This window comes from Neolamprologus multifasciatus, chromosome 8 (genome assembly GCF_963576455.1).
Source record: "Neolamprologus multifasciatus chromosome 8, fNeoMul1.2, whole genome shotgun sequence".
Taxonomy (NCBI): domain Eukaryota; kingdom Metazoa; phylum Chordata; class Actinopteri; order Cichliformes; family Cichlidae; genus Neolamprologus; species Neolamprologus multifasciatus.
The window spans coordinates 12,376,960-12,394,608 of record NC_140446.1 but is presented as its reverse complement, the minus strand read 5'-3'; the positions used below and the strand labels follow the sequence as shown (position 1 = coordinate 12,394,608).

Sequence of the window (17,649 nt, the reverse complement as noted above, 5' to 3'; positions counted from 1 at the left end):
TCTTCAGAAATTGCTCCTCATGTTGCATTCACTCGACTCAACACATTCTCACCCGGTGGTCTGGTGTTTTTCACAGACAGACGACATCGCAGAGATTGCAAAGAAAACCCAAAACCTCCCCAAGGAGAACACGAAGAGGCAGCGAGTGGTGGTCTTCACCCAGGGCAAGGACGACACCGTCGCAACTGTCGGTATGCCATTTTTCTTTTCAGCGTTCTTTTTTTGTCTGCTTATCTACACACATTTTCCACTTGAAGCCATCCCATCTTTGGCCCCTTTTGGACATCTTTACCCTTCACTTAAACCTCATATCTCGAAGCTGCAGAACACAGCCTTAAATAGATGCTAGATCTCTGACTGAAGGGAGCAGAATGCTATCAGTAATTTCTTTGAAGTTAAGCTCCAATATTGACACCAGATGTTTCAAAAAAAGAATGCTTGCACTACATTCTGTCATTTCAGAGCATAAAAGAAGCGTGGGGGATGCAGAGAGCAGGCATTGATTTGTGAAGTACTTCTAACTTTGTCTTGGACAGACTCCAGGCCAGTCCTCAGCAATTTTTAATGCTTCAACTCTTACATCCTGCCCTATTTTTCTTTCCCTTTTTTTGCAAAACGCTGGCAGAGTGACCTTGGGGAGCGGTTGACAGAGCTGCCCCTCAAATCAATCCAGTTTCCTTTGATAGAGGGCATATTTGTTAACAGGACATTAAATGGCAGTGTCATCATAACTGAGCAGGGGTTGCAGGTTTAAGCAGCGTGAGGAGAGACGATAGTTTCCGATTACTGCTGGAAGCCTTTGCCTTTGTTTGGAGCCACGGGGCGTCTCTCCTCATTGCCCTTGCAGTTCAGTTCCGACTAGTCGTGCATGGGGAGAGATAGCCTCAGGTAAAGACGCCATCATATCACTCATCGCTGGGGACTGCGGAGAGACTGTTAGCGCTGCAGGACAGTGTCCTCACATGTGTCCAGCGTTCTCAATTTCATACTGCTGGAAAGAGTATTTATAAGCTGACGTTCGGTTTAATTTAGTGGTGCCTTTATTTCCATCTATAAACCATGCTGCCTTTTTGTCCAGATTCTCAAAAGACTATGATGGTTTGATAAAGAATAAAGCAGCTGTAATGAATATTTTTGTGTTAACAGTGCATAAATCAGCTATGTTTAACGTAAACGTGTACACTTAAAGTGATGAGCTCACAGAATATTTACTTGACTGTGCAGTTTTTCACAACTATATAGAGATTTATAATTCCTCTGTAGCATTGTGGAGAGCTGTAGTTGAAATTTGGTTCATTCTCAGCATTTTTTGTGTTTTTTTTTTAGTTTTCAGTGATAGCACTGGAATAAATTCTCGCTAAGCTACCTGTCCATTAACAGTTACCTGATGGTGCTCCTTCAAAATAAGAGCTAAAAGAAGACTGACTTTGCATTAAGTAAATGTAAGAATAATTGTAAATGAATGAACAAACTTTCAGGTTATAAAATGTCATTTTTAACCATTTTTCTTGGTTAAAAATGTTTTTTATGTTTTTTAAAAAAAAAATTATTCAGTAGTTAAATGAATATTAACCAAAATATAATACACAATATTTTTATATGTCAATATTCTTATGTCCCAGTGTGCCTGTAATGGCACTATGCCAAATGTATGCACAAAAACAATACAAAAGGTGTTGTTATTATCAAGTATGCTGCTGATATGTATGGGATTTTACAATAATTATGACGCAGTGTGCAAAAAGTCGGGTAAAGATGCAGAGATGTAGTGATCGGTCAATCAAGAACAAGTGGTTTTTCTTCTTAACTTCACTGTGGCTGAAAAATGTGGTTTATTGAACAACTTTTAATGCATAAACAATGATAAAAATAATAAACAAACACGATATTTCACCCTATATCCTTGTCCAGCAAACCTCTCGGCCATGAGGGGAAAGCCCCCTGCTCAGCGCAGCCATACGCCTGGGGGTGCGACCTGTCCAGTCAGCTGGAGAAATTTGCCCCCTCACTGATGCTGCCGACCTTTATCCATCCTTAGCCTGTGGCGATAAGACTGTGTGGATTGGAATCGATCCACCGTTTCTTGTAAACCTAGTGGACTTCTTATTACAAGTTTAGTCATTTATGAGTCTGTTACCGCAACAATTCAAAGAACAGACACAGTTTGACAGCTTAAATAAAATATGCTTGTTAATATAGAAGTTTTGAAATTATAGGAAAGTTTTAGGTGTATAAAAGATGTGCTGATGCAGCTGCTGTGTATGGAATTTTAAACAATTGATGAAAAATAATCAACTTTTTGGGATGTTTCTGGCTAAATGATAATGGGATTGCATTACGGTCAGCACATCATGCCATTCCTTGAATTAACTTAGTTCAATGGCCAATAAAAATAATAGTAATAATAAGAAAACATGATTGCTGCTAACAAACTGAGAAGAAGGCGCACATAATAATTATTCAATTCAATTTTATTTATATAGCATGGAATCACAACAGTTGCCTCGAAACACTTTATATTATAAGGTAAAGGCCATACAATATAACACTGAAAACCACAACAGTCAGGTTACATTTGGCGACAGTGGGAAGAAGAAACTCCCCTTTTAAGAGGAAGAAACCTCCAGTAGAACCAGGCTCAGGGAGGGGCAGACATCTGCCACAACCATCGGGGGTGAGGGGAGGGAGACAGGATGCCAGAGGGTAGTAATGAGTAATGGTTAAATGCAGAGTGGTGTATAAACACATGGTGAGGAAGAAGAAACACTAAGTCCATCGTGGGAAGCCAGCAGCATAGCCCGATTACAGCGTAACTAAGTTAAAAAATAAAGTTTTTAGCCTAATCTTAAAAAGGTTGTTTGTCTCCTGAATCCAAGCTGAAATAAAGAAAATCTACAACACACCAGCATAATACAAGAAACAAAAAGTACAAGATGACGTGTGATTTTAATATGCAAATCAAATTTATTTGCATCTGATGCTGTGGCTCTTTGTTGTACAATATATTTGAATGTATCTGGGAAGGTTCTCAGTCATCCAGGTCATGGTAGTCTAAAGAGCTTGGAAAGAAAAGCGTCTGGACTTCTTTAAGTTGCTTGAAGACGTTTCACTTCTCATCCGAGAAGCTTCTTCAGTTCTAGGGTCAATTGGTGGAGAGTCCCAGATTTAAGCCCTATGGGAGTGTCCCCAAAAGGGGGTCATGAAACCCCTGTTCAGGAAATCTCAGGAAATCACATGATAGGGTGGGGCTAGGTTTCACAATGAGCTCACCCAAAACCTTGGCTGATTGTGACCTATACCCGTTTTCACACCTTGGCTAGTGTGATTAGGTAGAGGATCAAAATGGGGTTCATGACCCCCTTGGGGGACACTCCCCTAGGACTTAAATCTGGGACTTTCCACCATTTGACCCTAGAACTGAAGAAGCTTCTCGGATGAGAGGTGAAACGTCTTCAAGCAACATAAAAAAGTCCAGACACTTTTCTTTCCAAGCTCTTTAGAATATATTTGAATGGTTTAGAGTGTACCCAGCCTCTTGCACTATGATGGTCTCCAGCTTCCCTGTGACCCTGAATTTGAAAAGCAGTCAAGAGGATGGCTGGACAGCGGCAGCTTTGATATATGCTGTTTTGCATTCATTTAAACCTTCCACAACAAAGATTCAAACATTTTCTTCTTGTTAATTTAATCACACAACTTCATAAATTAACAGTGTGATGTGTCAGTATTATCCCAAAATGATTCCACTTAATAAGCGGTAATACAGCGTTACTGCACGGGCTTAATTAAAAGCATATATTTTAATCGAAAAGGCTCATTTGAATTTTCATTATCAAAGTCAAATTCCTCGAAGTGAATTTTCCTTTCATGAGAATTTAAAAGGAACTCTTTAAAGAGAGTCCCGGCATTTAAAAACCAACACGAATCCATCCATTGTGCTGGAAGTGATGGATAATTCCTGCCTGGTTCCCTCATTGCTCCTGCATGAACACACAGCCGTGCGCCCCCGTGAACTTTATATAAAATACATGATGAATGCCGGCTGGATGAAAGACAATGTGTTTCAGGTGTCAGCTACAAAGGCAAACATGATAAATGTCATTGACTGTGCTATCATTGCAGTGGAGCAGTTACAGTAGTAGGTGCATCCGTAGTGGTGTGTCTGTGTGTGAACATCACTGTTCATGCCAGCCAAATAAATGTCAATGTAAAAAGAGAATTAAAGATTTTCATTTCCCAGAGGCGGCGCTCTAATAAACTTGATCTCTCATTTTGTTTGCAATTTGTCCTCCTGTCAGGATTTGATCATTTGCCAGCCTCTGCATGTCATGTTAAACCATTTTATAGTGATTAAGGATGGGAGAATGCCTTCCCCCGTGGTATAATTCTCCAAAAAAGAGATGTCAATTTGTTATTGTTCTTTTTTTTCTCCCCCCCCCTGCCCTTCATTTGGAGCCTTTCATCACACCACCGCTTCAAACGTGCCTTTTAAGAGCTGGGAGCAGGGGAAAATGGCCCTTTATTTAGCTGCCACTGACACTGCGGAACTACACTGGGCTTTTGCTTATACACCCATTATAGCAGTAATTAAGATCATTGTGCCCTGAACCTTAAACGGTGAGGAGATCTAATAAATGATCATTCAGCAGGGGTTGCTGCTCTAATCGCTGATAAGGACTTGATAAAGCCTGACTCGGCTCCTCTGCGAGTTTTAGGGCTCTCGGGGGGGCAAGGCAGGCAAATTTCAAAAAAACTCCTCTATACATGGTAATTGCATCAGATGGAGAAACAATATTGACTACAACACATGCACACACTCACACACACCTCCAAATAACATAGTTTTTTGCAGTAGTTTGTTAAAGAAGTGCCCCAAATTAAACGTCGTAGCATTATTTGAAGCCCTGCTTGAGCATATCTCAGTAGTCTGTTTAAAGAGGAGGATATTTATGTTGCTTACTTCATAATAGGCAAAATCAATTAACCGCCTGCGCTATGAGAAAGACCTCCTCTCTTTTTCCTTGGCGTCTCACATTGAAGTGTTTTCTTTCATGACTCCCTGAAAGGATATTGGTTGGCGATGATCTTTTGCCTGCGGTTACAGTAATTACAGGCATATGTCCTTCTTTTCTTTTTTTTTTCTCTTCTTCTTCTTCTTCCTTAACTCAGTTGTGAACAAAGATGCTGGTTATGACGGGGAAACAGATTGAATGTCAACTTGCTTCTAACCTGTCACATTTGCCAAGAAAGCGGTAATGTTGTTTTCCTCTCTAGGCTCCGAATTTTTTTGGCTGAAACGCAACAGGAATCATTCCAGAAGAGGAAATAGTATTCTCAGGGAAGTTTCTCGCATAAAGATGTTTCACTCTGTCGAGCACTTTAGCTCATGAATTTTAGCTGAATATTCATGTGTAATTCCCAGTCGCTGGGTACCTCAGGATTTAAAATGATGTATTAATTGTTTTACTTGTGTAGATGATAAAGTGCCACGGAATCAAAGTTAATTTTAATGACCTGCCAGCTATTTGATCAACTTGTCAAAGCAACATTATTGAGGTTTGGAACATCACCAAGTATAGCATGTAATAATCTCAGAGTCAAAAAAAAAGAAAGAAAAGAAAAAGCTCCATATGCTCATTTCCACTTATACGGAGGTCGTCTTATTTGCACGTATAGTCACTTATTTTAAAGGAAAGCCTTTTTCAGTCACTGTTGTGCAGTGAATTGTCATTGTTAGTAAGAATAGCCGATAATAAAGGACTTAATTGATACTCATTTCAAAGAGACGCCTGTTGAAAGAATTTCTTAAGTTTAATCACCACCATTCAAGAGTTGTAATGAGGGAATTATGAAGAGTGAATTAACAAAAGCACACAATTATAGCTTACTGGAAGGAAGTATTTGAATTCCTTTGAGGTTTTTTTCCTCATTTTTTCTCCTCTCTGGTGCAGGTTACCTGTCAAAGCACAGCCATACTACAACTCCCACGTATTCACCGCCAATCTGCTGCTTCACTCATTTTTGTCAGACTCAATTCTAGGAACGGGAATATGGTAGTGTTTAAAAATAAGTACAGCTGAGTTATGCTGATTGGAAATAATGTTGCCGACCTCATTACTGTGAAATGAGTTCAGATGTTCGACAAGCCAGAAACAACAGAGTATTTTGGCAGGATCTTTTCCTTTTTTATTATTTATTGTGATTTTCATGGCTGATTTTTGCCAGTGAGATCTTTGCTGCAGACGGCTGGAGAATTCTTGGAGTGTAACTCAAGGTAATATGTCAGTCAGATTCGATAATTTGCATCGCTGAGGTTATATGAACTCTGGCCTACCAGGAGTATAAAAACTTTGCCCATGAATAAAGGCGTTAAATGTAGGATGTCTTATGTGCTTTGTGTCTAGAAATTCTTGGATCTGGAAATGGCATTGAAAGCACTGTGCTGCCAACAACTGAGCTGATCAGTCACAATGTTTTATGATCATTACTTTTTATCATTACAAATGCATCAGATTTAAAAAGACTAAAAGATAGAACAGAAAGTTACACTATGTTGTTGAGCAATCCCTACAAGGATCAGAGATTATTGTTTTTGAGGTTTGGGTAAAAATTAAGCCCGGACAAACCCCCAAATATGTTCTAGTTCCTAAATAAGTGGAATATTACATGCTACCACTTTGCTCTTGGTTGTAGAGCTTTTCATAATAACTACTTACTAACATAAATAAGACTTGATATTGCTTGAAACAAATAGGAAGAGGGCCTTAAACTAAACATATTCGCTTCTAACCTAATATTACTGATAATAGAACTTAACTAATTAAAACTAGACTGTTTATAACTGCAAACTTTCATCTTATGCCTGTTAATAAACAAAACTGCTAAAAGTAACTGAGGAGACAGACTGGTGCTGATGTAAGAGAGAAGCCATGCTCCTCCTGCTCCACCTCCAGGTGAGCCTCTGCAGCCAATCAGCATCAGGGAGGAACCACAGAGAGAGAGAGCGTGAGATGAAAAAGATGACAGAAAAACAATATATGAATAGTAAAACAAATGTTTTTCATATCTTTTTTTACAAGATTTACATGGATGTGTTTCAGAAACGAAACAGTTAGTTGAAAGGAATTAAAGTAAACAAAAGTAAAATGTGAAATGAGTAGAGGGACTGAACACAAGTGAACTTAACACAGGACAAAGAGATGAAGGGAGACACTGAGGATGAAACTAATGAAATACAAGCTGGAACTAAGTTAAAAACTCAAGACTAAATAGCAAAATATAAGATAAATCAAAGTAATAAGAGAACTAAGAATTAAACAGAATGCTTAAAACCCTGAGTCAAGACCCAGGACGGAGGGTGATGTCAGTGAAGGATGATTCAATTGCTTTACCAGAGCAGGCATCAGCCAAACAAATAACATTTATTCAACTCCTCTAATGTTAGTGGATGAAATTGCTTTAAGCACAAATCCAGATATAGCAGTTAAAAATGTAGGAGAATGTAATCATTGCAGTGATTAATCAGCCTGCTGTATATGAACAAAGTTACTGAGAGGCAGCTAGCTTGGCTAGCTCGCTCCAGTAAAGCGTGATCAGCCAAGTATCAGGAACACCCACCTTCCAGCATTTGCCCTCAATTATATTACAAACATGGGCATGAATAGCCGAGCAGTTATTCCTGTTCGACTTGGAGCAGATGCATAGTTGATGGATTGTAATGTAAATCTGCGGCAGACGAGGCTGCATGGTCACAAATAACAGACAGGCATGTGGACATCTGCGCTGACCTTCACTCTTGCAGCCTGATGACGAAGTTTATGTCATTGGGACCTGAGCAGACTTGCGGACTCAGAAAGCATAATCCCGACTTTGCAAGGATGTTTGTGGACAGTCTTCTGAGGCTGCATTTGACTGTTTCATCTTGCAAACCGCAGATGTTTGGAAAATTGGATTTTGGTGAGATGAGGGTGTTATTTACATTCAGGGCTGATGACTCTTGATTGATATTGATTATGATTTTGTGGCGTGACTGGGGGGAATTTTTCAGGGCTTCCTGTAGCCAGCGGATATCTAGTCCAAAGTGGTCCAAATTTCCTGTTCCACCTGCCGATCAGCGTTTATGAAAGGTCTAATGAAAAACCAAATTTTTACAACTGCATTTCAGTGAATCATCTGCTCACCTGCGTGCAACCAAATACTAAAGACAAATGGAAACCCTGCCTACAGGTATTTACTTATTTTTATGCAGATATGTATTTAACTAGTTACATGATGGATAAAATTGATATTGAGACAAACAAGGAGCCAGTAAGACACAGGGAATAAAAAAAAGACCCATCTAACAGCAGTAGGTCTAATAGATCCGAGCCCTTTTTAATGAATTCTGTCACCTTTGGGTGGTGTTATCACAGAGATGAGCGTCACTTCTTCTGAGACGTTACCTCGTTTTTGATCTGTTTTCCTAATGAGACCTGACTCCTCCTTCTGCTGCTTCACCATTTAACTCCCGTAGACATATTTACACCCACATATTCCCTGTTAAGAGGCATTTTTTGTCGTCTAATGAACACCAGTTTCATGCAGAACAAGTGCAGCAGCTTCAAATTTTAACGCGCCCGAATTTATATCCGCAAAGTGCATCCCTTAAAGGCGACCACATCTAACGACTTCAGATTCTTAAGCGTAGAGTAGATGGCAAACTGTAATTTATTATTAGCACATTTATGTGCAGTTAATCATTTCAACAGGGAGGAGGATGCTCGAGCTTCATCTGTGGCTTTAATTAAGCAAAGTCGTTACGCTAGTAATTAGCTGATCCTGAAAGCATTGTTGTATTATTTTAATTTGTTATCAAAGTGTCAATCGGCTGGTTCCTTTTACAAAGAGATTGTGTTGTTAGGAAAACACAATAACTCTGATACATCTTCAGCTCCTTACCTGTGACACGCTCCCAATCTGCTCTTGAAAGATGTCTTTTTCAAGCACAACCTGACCACGTGTGTCTTTCAGCTAGCGTAGTGCAGTAATTTTCTTTACATCAGGTGTTGAGCATGTGCTCAGCTCCAGGTTGTGTATCTTTTGCCCTTTAGGATGAGAAAAGAAAGGTATTCAAAAATATTATAATGTGCAAAGTCTCATCTGCAGTGCAGATATTCCATAAGCTCTTGTTGGATTAGCAGGGAGCCTCATTAAACAAGTTTTTTTTGTAGTTTTTTTTCCTCGTGTTCTCTTTAAACTCCCAACCTCTTTTTCTCAATAAGAGGTCTGTCAGACTCCTCTTGTTCCTTTTATCCACATGTCAGTCTTTTGTCTCCTGCACCTTTTTGAAGGTTCACGTCGGCACCAGAGCCCTTGGATTGTTTGAAGATTGTGTGTGTGGTTTAGATTGTTCTGACATAAGTTGCTGATTTAATGTCACTCTACACCTCGAGACTTTGTCATCTGGTAGAATTTTGTTTCCTTTTTTTTCCTTCTTCCTCTCCTTTAAACTGCAAGTCTCTTTGAAGTGCATATGCTACTGATAATTGAAGCAATATAATTCACTGAAGATAATAAAGAGAGCCTCATTTAATGGATTCTGTTCTGAACTAAAATGAGTCACAGCCACAACTGCTCTATGATTGTTTTTAATTTATTAGAGCGCTGGAGGATCTGCTGCTCTTGGATGAGGGATGTTGCAAATTTGTCCATTAATCTAACATCATATTTACCTTGTCATCCACACTAAGATAATACTTAATTATTTAATTTGCTAATGAACCTAATAGAACAGTTCTCGTAGTTTTCGTATATATAACACTTAAAGCCAAATGTTTACTGATTGTAGCTTATGAATATGATTTGCTGCATGCAACCGTGTACCTGCACTGAATTTTGCTAACTTTTTATTACTTGGCCATTAGAACCCAATGCAAAGCTAAGCTGTGGTATGAAAGTGTTTTTGTGATTATTAATTATTTCTGAGCATGTAAAGCAGTCGTAAAATGAAATAATGAAGAGCATTTTACAAGGTACTATTATAGTTCCTTTTCAATTTAAAGCACAAGGCAAAGAAGCACAATATATGAGACCTACAAGCAATAAAATGGATTACCCCTGTGATAACATGGTAATTAATATAACACCTGATGTTTGTGCTTTTGCATAGTTAGAGTTAGAAACTTTTTTTACAGTTGTCATTCGCCAGAATGGAGACAAAACACAATAAGTAGATTGTAATTGAGAATTATTTCAGCCATAATATCCAGGAGGTAAACGCTTCATGCGGATTAAGTATTCCCTCTGGGATATGACCAGAATCTCATATGCCGATAATGATATATATCACACAGTAAATTCTGTTTATTAAAGTTTATATGATGTCCACATTCTAAGGTTGTTACTTTACTGTATATAAGCAAATGATTACATAAAATATTGCTATGTAAAATACAAAACCCAAACATTGTATTTTCAAGTTTAAACAGTTTAACTCTGGGATTTATTTTGAGCACCTGACAGTCCGTAAACTCTCGCCATACTGCATCACATGGTTCTTGCATAAGCAACGGGAGAGATTTGTGCTGTTTGAGCCCCTTGTGGAGGACGGTGTGTGGCATAATTTACACAGGACAGCTTACTGGGTCATGCAAGAGCAAATGACATCCGCGCTACAGCGTTAGCAACTCATTTCATGCTGGTATTCATGTTCTCACCTGCATCCGCGTGTTGTAAGATTGCAAAATTGCATTAAAATGACGGAAAATACTGCTGCAAGGCCAAAAAAAAATAAACAACAGAGGTTTTGATTTCATCACCAGATATATGTTATCACACTGCACAACCCTAAAGACAACACTGTGCTGTGTTATTTGTCACTAATTAAAACATGCTGAGCAGCAGCAGAGACATTAAAATCACATTACATAAAATATTGAAATCACTCTGGCACAATAAAGCCTCAATAAGGCGCACTTGCAGGTACAGGAAGAGAGACTTCTAGCAGCAGGTAGCAACAGGTGACAGCAGACAGCAAAGAACAGAGCACGCAGACTGAGGACAGTTATTATTTTCCTGTACACAAATATGTATCACAGCAGGTATGAAAACTGAACCATTACAACGCGTGTAAATGACCCTGTTATTGTTAGTTTCTCCAGAATAATGAGACGGGTCCCGGTCCTTGATGATTTTGTTAAATGGTGTGATGAGTTTCATCTTCAATTAAACTCATCCAAGACAAAAGACGTGATCGTTGATTTCAGAAAACGCACTCATGCACACGAGGTCAAGTCCATTAAGGGTCAGACGGGGTAATGTGTTCAGTCTTATGAATATCGTGGAACAATTATTGATTCAAAACCGAACTTTGAGGAAACCTGTGAAGCCGTGTGCATAAAAATTGGCACCAGCGTCCTGTTTGATGAAACTCTATCACTGATTTGATCTTATCTTGCCTTTACTGAGTCTTTTTTTAAACTTTGTCTTTGGTGTCATGGGTTGGAAACTCGCTTAAATTGTTAAATGGTCTAAAAGGGCAATTGGTGAGTCACAGCTGAGCCCAGCTTCCCCGTCCACTAAACAGTTACAGCGATTGGCTGGTTTGATTTTACTTGAGGACTGGCATCCATTGCAAAGAGCTTTAGTTTCTTCCTGGTCCCACAGTGGAGAACAACAAGGTTTAAAAAACAGTTTTGTTCCAGCGCTCACATAGACTGTGACGTCTCCGTTATTTATTTCTTCGGTATGTTGTATTACGCTTACCTGCTGTCTGTGTTTTTGAAAGTGTTTATCTGAGGCTGAATGAGTCACTCACTGCAGACAAAATCTACCAGTGGTTGTAAATAATGTAACCCGAACCCAACAGCACTGAGCGCTGTTTCCGTCTTGGCTTGTTGTTTGGCTTTTTCGATATTTGGTCACAGATCAACCGAAGTTACTCTAATCATCCAAAACGAACGGCAACGTGTTCATCCAGGCTCGACCAGAAGCCACATTTATTATTCACGTCTCCTGTTTGCCGTTCCTGTTTTCAGATTTACTCCTTGGGTAGTTCATGGATTTTAAAAAGTATTAGCAAATATTCACCTTTGTTGACAACGATGATTCAGAGTGAAGATTTACTAGGCCTGCGAAAGCAAAAATGATTAACTGCACATAATCTTTAGCTGTGTACTTAATAATTAGAACAAAAACCGCCGTGCAGAAGTGCTAGAATAAAATAGCCAATTATTTTTTATTTTAAGAAAGCCCTACAGTGTGCAATGACCCCATGAAGTGAGAGAAATAATAGGCTACAACTTGAGACACAAAGAGAGAGAATAACGCTGAAGTTGAACTTTAATTACCGAGTCTTCTTGTGTCCCCTCTGCAGGTGATAGGGTGACTATGTTCCCTGTTTTGGACATAGACCAGAATGATATTGTGGACACCAACGGAGCCGGAGATGCCTTTGTTGGAGGTATGGCATTATTAAGTGCATATCTTCATATCTGTGTACAATCCAATTAACCTTTGGTACTGGCCAACTATGCAATGTAGTAAAATCTCCAGATTATATGAGTGTGACTTTTACCCTGCTATTTTTTTTTCCACTCTGATCATAGCGCCATATAAAACAGCCAACATTTATGTCCTGTTGAGGAAGAAGCAGTCGCTTTTTCTAGAAGCAATTAGTACTTTGCTCGTTTTAACCCTAACTGCTCCCCCAAACTATTCTTGGAAGTGATGGATGGCTACAGGTTGACCTCTGCTCTTCTGTCTACCCAGGATTCCTCTCGGCGTTGGTCCAAGAGCACGCGTTGGAGGAGTGCATCCGGGCCGGACACTACGCGGCCAATGTCATCATCAGGCGGGTCGGATGCACCTTCCCAGAGAAGCCAGATTATCACTGATGCACCCGAAAATGCTGCGCACGTGTCTTTTCCACAGAAATACTTGTATTTGTATGTTTCGGGATTTTACGTATACTTATTTTCTATTCACAGCGACAGACTGCATGGGACTAATTACCTCAGCTTGACTATTTTATCAAGCTGTTAAAAAAGGAAGCTCTGATGTTTTAATATAAGTCAAATACTGGAATAATATGTGTATGTTTAAAGGCTTATTCCGCTAAAATCTGTCTATTGGGTGTGAAAAACTGAATACCTGCAAGCCTGAGGTGGGAAAGCCCCGGTGGGAAAGTGTCAAATGTGTAAGAACATCTCAAGAAACAAATCAACACAATCTGCCAAACTTCTCTAACATTGATCCATATTTTTTCCCCACTACAGAGCAAACAATTTGTCCCAATAGCTCCTCCTAATAGCTGGGGGTTTTGTATTTTAGTGATTTATAGGAAACTTGTTAAAGGCAAATAATAAGCTGATCAGTAGCATAGAAGCGCATTATCCTGAAAGAGTGGTTTGAAAGGTTTCTCCAGGTTCGGGTGACTTGACCTGAATCACAGCCAAAAAAATAAAGATATATTTACAGAAACTTCTCAAGCCATTCCTGCCACAGAAGCCACTTCTCAGTTTTACTAATTATCGTAATATTTATTACTTTTGAAACAATAACTGCTTTGCCTGTAAATCGCTAATTATGCTTATTTAACTGGAGCTTGTGCACTCTGAAGAGCCGATAGTGACACTGAAGTGGTGTAATTAGCAGTGAAAACTATAAGCGCAAAGCTGTAAGGTACAAAGTTTTCAGCGTAATCTGTTTTGGTGGTGGTGGTGGTGGTGGGGGGGGGGGGGGGGGCTGTAAAATAGAAACAATACCACTTCAGAGTATTCATTTAATATTTAGCTGCCGTGCTGCAGCAATCAGGGATTGGGTACTGACAATCTTAATAGATAATGAGATAAAAGTGAAACATGTTTTTTTGGTACTATTGAAATAAATCAACTGATCCCACCATGAGACTCCTGGAGAATTTTGACATCTAAGAGCTGTTTAACCCAGAGGTGATGTTTATTTTAGGAGATACAAAAAAGAAAGAGGATATGAAAACAATGTTATAACCCACAGAGTTCGTGAATTTCCTCATTATTTAATCAGCCAGAGGCACACACTCTCATGCTAATCACTTTTGGATGGCTCAGCACCCTCCATTACGGGCCTGGTGTCCTGGCTCTGCTCAGCTGCCGCTCCACCCTAGCCCTCATCATGCTTATTGGGTCCTAACTGGACTCTTGTGGTCTGGAGCTGCACTGCAGGGCTGCAGGAGATCATTTTTCTCAGTTTAAGGGATTAGCGGTCGCTCTTCGCTGGAGTCATTAGAGGGACCTGAAAATTAGGCTGATCCTTCGTACCCAGCTGTGCTGTCGCTGGGGGTTGGAGAAGGGGATCAGAGGGAGGCCCTTTCCAACCACCACCACCCCCTCCCTGCCTCCCTCCTCCTGTCCTATTCACTGAGGGCCAGCAGAAGTGTCGGGCAGTGTCTCGAGTGTTTTGTGGAAAATAATTCAACACTTATCTGTTCTACAAAGAAGTGTGATTGAGATTTTTTTTTCTTTTCTTTTTTTGGTCCCCCTCGCACAACCTGTTACATCATATTGTTGTTTTATTTTCTTTGAGCACATCAGAAGGAATCCAGTATTTACACTCCCCGCACATGCAGCCCCGCTTTCATAATGAGGCATCGTTTATGCATTTATGCTAATTGGGGCCATCTAGGTGAAAATATTCTCCAGCCAAAATGTTATTAACAACTTTGAGACACTTTTTTTTTTTTCAATCAGCATTTTTTTAAAGGTTTCACACAGATGCGCTTTGAAAAGGACCACATTTCTGATTGGGCAAGATCACACTCCATGGCAGCTGGTTCATTTGCTTCTCAAGATGACAGATGGCAAAACACAAACACAAAAAGAGGGAGCCATGATTAAGTAATGAGAATGCCTGCCACAATAAGGAAACTACCAAACATACTTTTTTCCCCCCACTTTTTGCTGGTTAACTTTTGCCTCGCTTTATGAAAGCAAACAGCAAGAAAGCAGACATGGAAAACTGTACGTCTGATTTACATTTTTACGATTCTGTGCTGTGTGTTTGCTGCTCCATTTCTGCTTACCAGTCTACAAGATTTACAGGTTTGAGTTAAACACACTGTGAGCTTTGAAGCAGGGAGAAGAATGTCTTAATTTTGTGACATTTGCCTACTTTTTTTTTTTAAATTGAGCATCATTTTAATTGCAGGCAAAAGAGTAACTGGGGCCCTGGCCAGTGTTTTGCCCCGCAGATGGGCAGCAGTGTTTGTGAACACCAGTGCGGCAGTTGGCAGGGATTGAGGAGGAGGTGGCGGGGTGTGTGTCTGTGTGTGTGTGTGTGTGTGGTGGTGGTGGGGGAGGGATGGGCAGATTGCAATGGCACATGCTCCAATTCAAATTATCCCTGGACCCATGCAGCAGTGGAGGACCTGCTGGGGCCCAGGGTGGCATTCATTATAACCAGACACAGGCAGGTTTTGGTCAGCGCCTCCATCGTGACACGAGTCCCGAAAGCATCAAATCTGGACTCTTTGCGGTTTTATGACTGCACCTAAAAGGAAATGTGCCTTTTTATTTGCGCATGTTGTGCCACAAATTATCATTAAGGAGATGCAAGCAAATGTCAAGGACTGCATGGGGAGGAAGATGGTGAGTGATCTGCAGGTCAACAGAAAACATCAAGGTCATGGAGGTAATGAGGAGAGCGTGTCTGATGAAGATGCAGCATAATGGCAAAAATGACAAGACAAGTGTTAAATGAATGCAAATCAAATTACACATCAAATGTGGCTCTTCTCCCTCACCACCACCACCTCCTTGGTTAAAGTCTTTTTAAAGGCTTCTTATACAGTACTGTATGTGTTCATAATCTGATGGGAAGTTACCAATTATCTCTCCCTAATTACATCCGTATTACTGCTTGAAAAATGAGCTTTCTGGCATTTCTAATGCCGCTAAAGAGTTGGTGAATGAGAGAGGCAAGCGCAAATCTTTAAAAAAAACAACAAAAAACTGAAAATTTAATGATCTACATTATTGCTTACAACTATTGCTCTTCCTTGGGCTTGGTGAAGTTAATTAACAGATGGGGGGGGGGGGGGGGGGGGGGGTAGTGTGTAATATCCCTTGCGGCGCTGGATAGTATTGGCCAATGCAAGAAATGTGTAATATGTATATATGTATATTTAGAATAATAAAAAAAGTCTGGATTTATGTGTTTGTGTTGAAATGAGCCACATCAGAGCGCATCAACTGGAAGTTTTAAATGCCCACGAGGTGCAGGCGTTAATGGGGCTGTTACGACATCAAAATGTCACGTAGCAAGCCGTGGCTAATCCACACACACACACACAAACAAAACAAAAAAAAACATGGAAGTGTAAAAATGTTCCTCTTGGCTCATCGCTGGACGTGTTGATGGTGAGGTGGTAGTGGTGAGAGGGGAGGAAAAAAAAGTGAAATTGACAATATCATTGTAGGAGCGCACTAAAGGGGCGACGGTCCGCTCCACTACACTGAAGTGGGGATGTCTACAGTGGAAGAAGAAGAAGGGGGAGGGTACCACTTTGTCACAGGCTGCTATGTAGATTAACCTTTCAATTAGTTGTTATCAGGTCCTCTCCATGTCTCGGCGCAAGCTTTTCAGCCTTCGTTTCAGGACATCAAATCCCGCGAAATCGCTCGGATATGTCGCGTCGCATTTTATCCTTCGACGTTTTCCCCGATAATGAAGAGGACTATCCGAGGGGGGGAAAAACTTGAAGAGGTAAAACTACCAGCAAATATTTACGGTAGCCTGTGCCCTCTCTCTCTCCCTCTCTCCCTCACGCTCTCCCCCTCTCGCTCCCTCTTTCTTTTCTTTCTTTCTTTTTTTTTTTTTACCTCTTTCCTACTAGTTATATGTTCATCCTTGCATGAAACTTGCCGTTAATTTGTTGTGCCTTCTCGCCCACGGCGGCGTCTGATTAGAGATCGGTTTTGTGCAGCCTATAACATCTTAACAGTGGTGGTGGTGAGTGTGTAAGGGGGGTGGAGAAAGAAAAATACTGCGAAAAATCAAAAAGGAGGCTTGTGTATCATTTCCAATATATATATGCATAGCTTGCGTGAGAAATGTGAGGTGAAGCTGAGAAATGGGGAGCACTACTTGAAGCGAAAGAACTAGCGATACATAATTGAGAAGCGGTGATGAAGGAGCCACTCTCCCGGCAGCCGTGTTAACTTGTATTCCCTACTGAACATCTTTACTCTCCCCCCTCACATCCCTCTCTCCCGCCTCCAGGGCTCACTATTTGTCCTCATTGGAGATATTTGATAGTTAATGGTGATAAAGAGGTCATGCCATCGTTGCACGGCGCAACACGGGACGTTAATATAATTTTGCTGGCGGATGTGGAGCGAGCGCAAAACCTACTTTTTTTTAAACATAACGCGTAACGGAATATATATTTGTCTCCCCCCCTCTCAATTTAATAGTTTAAATGTTAAATATCGGGAGAATTACGGCTCCTCTCGGGAAAATTATGAAAAAGGGGAGGAAGATAAAGAGAGAAGGAGGCAGGGACGGAGGAGGGGGGGAGAAGGCGATAGCATGCATTTATGCCTGCAGGAGTCTTGCATATGCTACCTGGAATTATTTAAAAATAAATAAATAAATAAATAAATAAATAGAGATATGTGTGCCACTTTAAACCAG

At 40.3% G+C, this 17,649-nt stretch overlaps 1 protein-coding gene across 5 annotated transcripts in view; it reads left to right on the top strand.

Annotated features, from left to right (window-relative positions):
- Window positions 1-13,719, top strand: part of LOC146512611 (adenosine kinase-like) — a 123,956-nt gene extending 110,237 nt beyond the window's left edge. For 3 of the 5 annotated variants that reach the window (XM_085169806.1, XM_085169805.1, XM_085169807.1), the window contains 3 exons: window positions 77-191; window positions 12,353-12,439; window positions 12,748-13,719. In XM_085169806.1, the coding sequence (XP_085025932.1) occupies window positions 77-191; window positions 12,353-12,439; window positions 12,748-12,872 (327 nt within the window). In that variant the 3' untranslated portion in view covers window positions 12,873-13,719. The other 2 variants (XM_085169809.1, XM_085169808.1) reach the window with 2 other exon arrangements.
- Window positions 13,720-17,649: the final 3,930 nt, after the last annotated feature.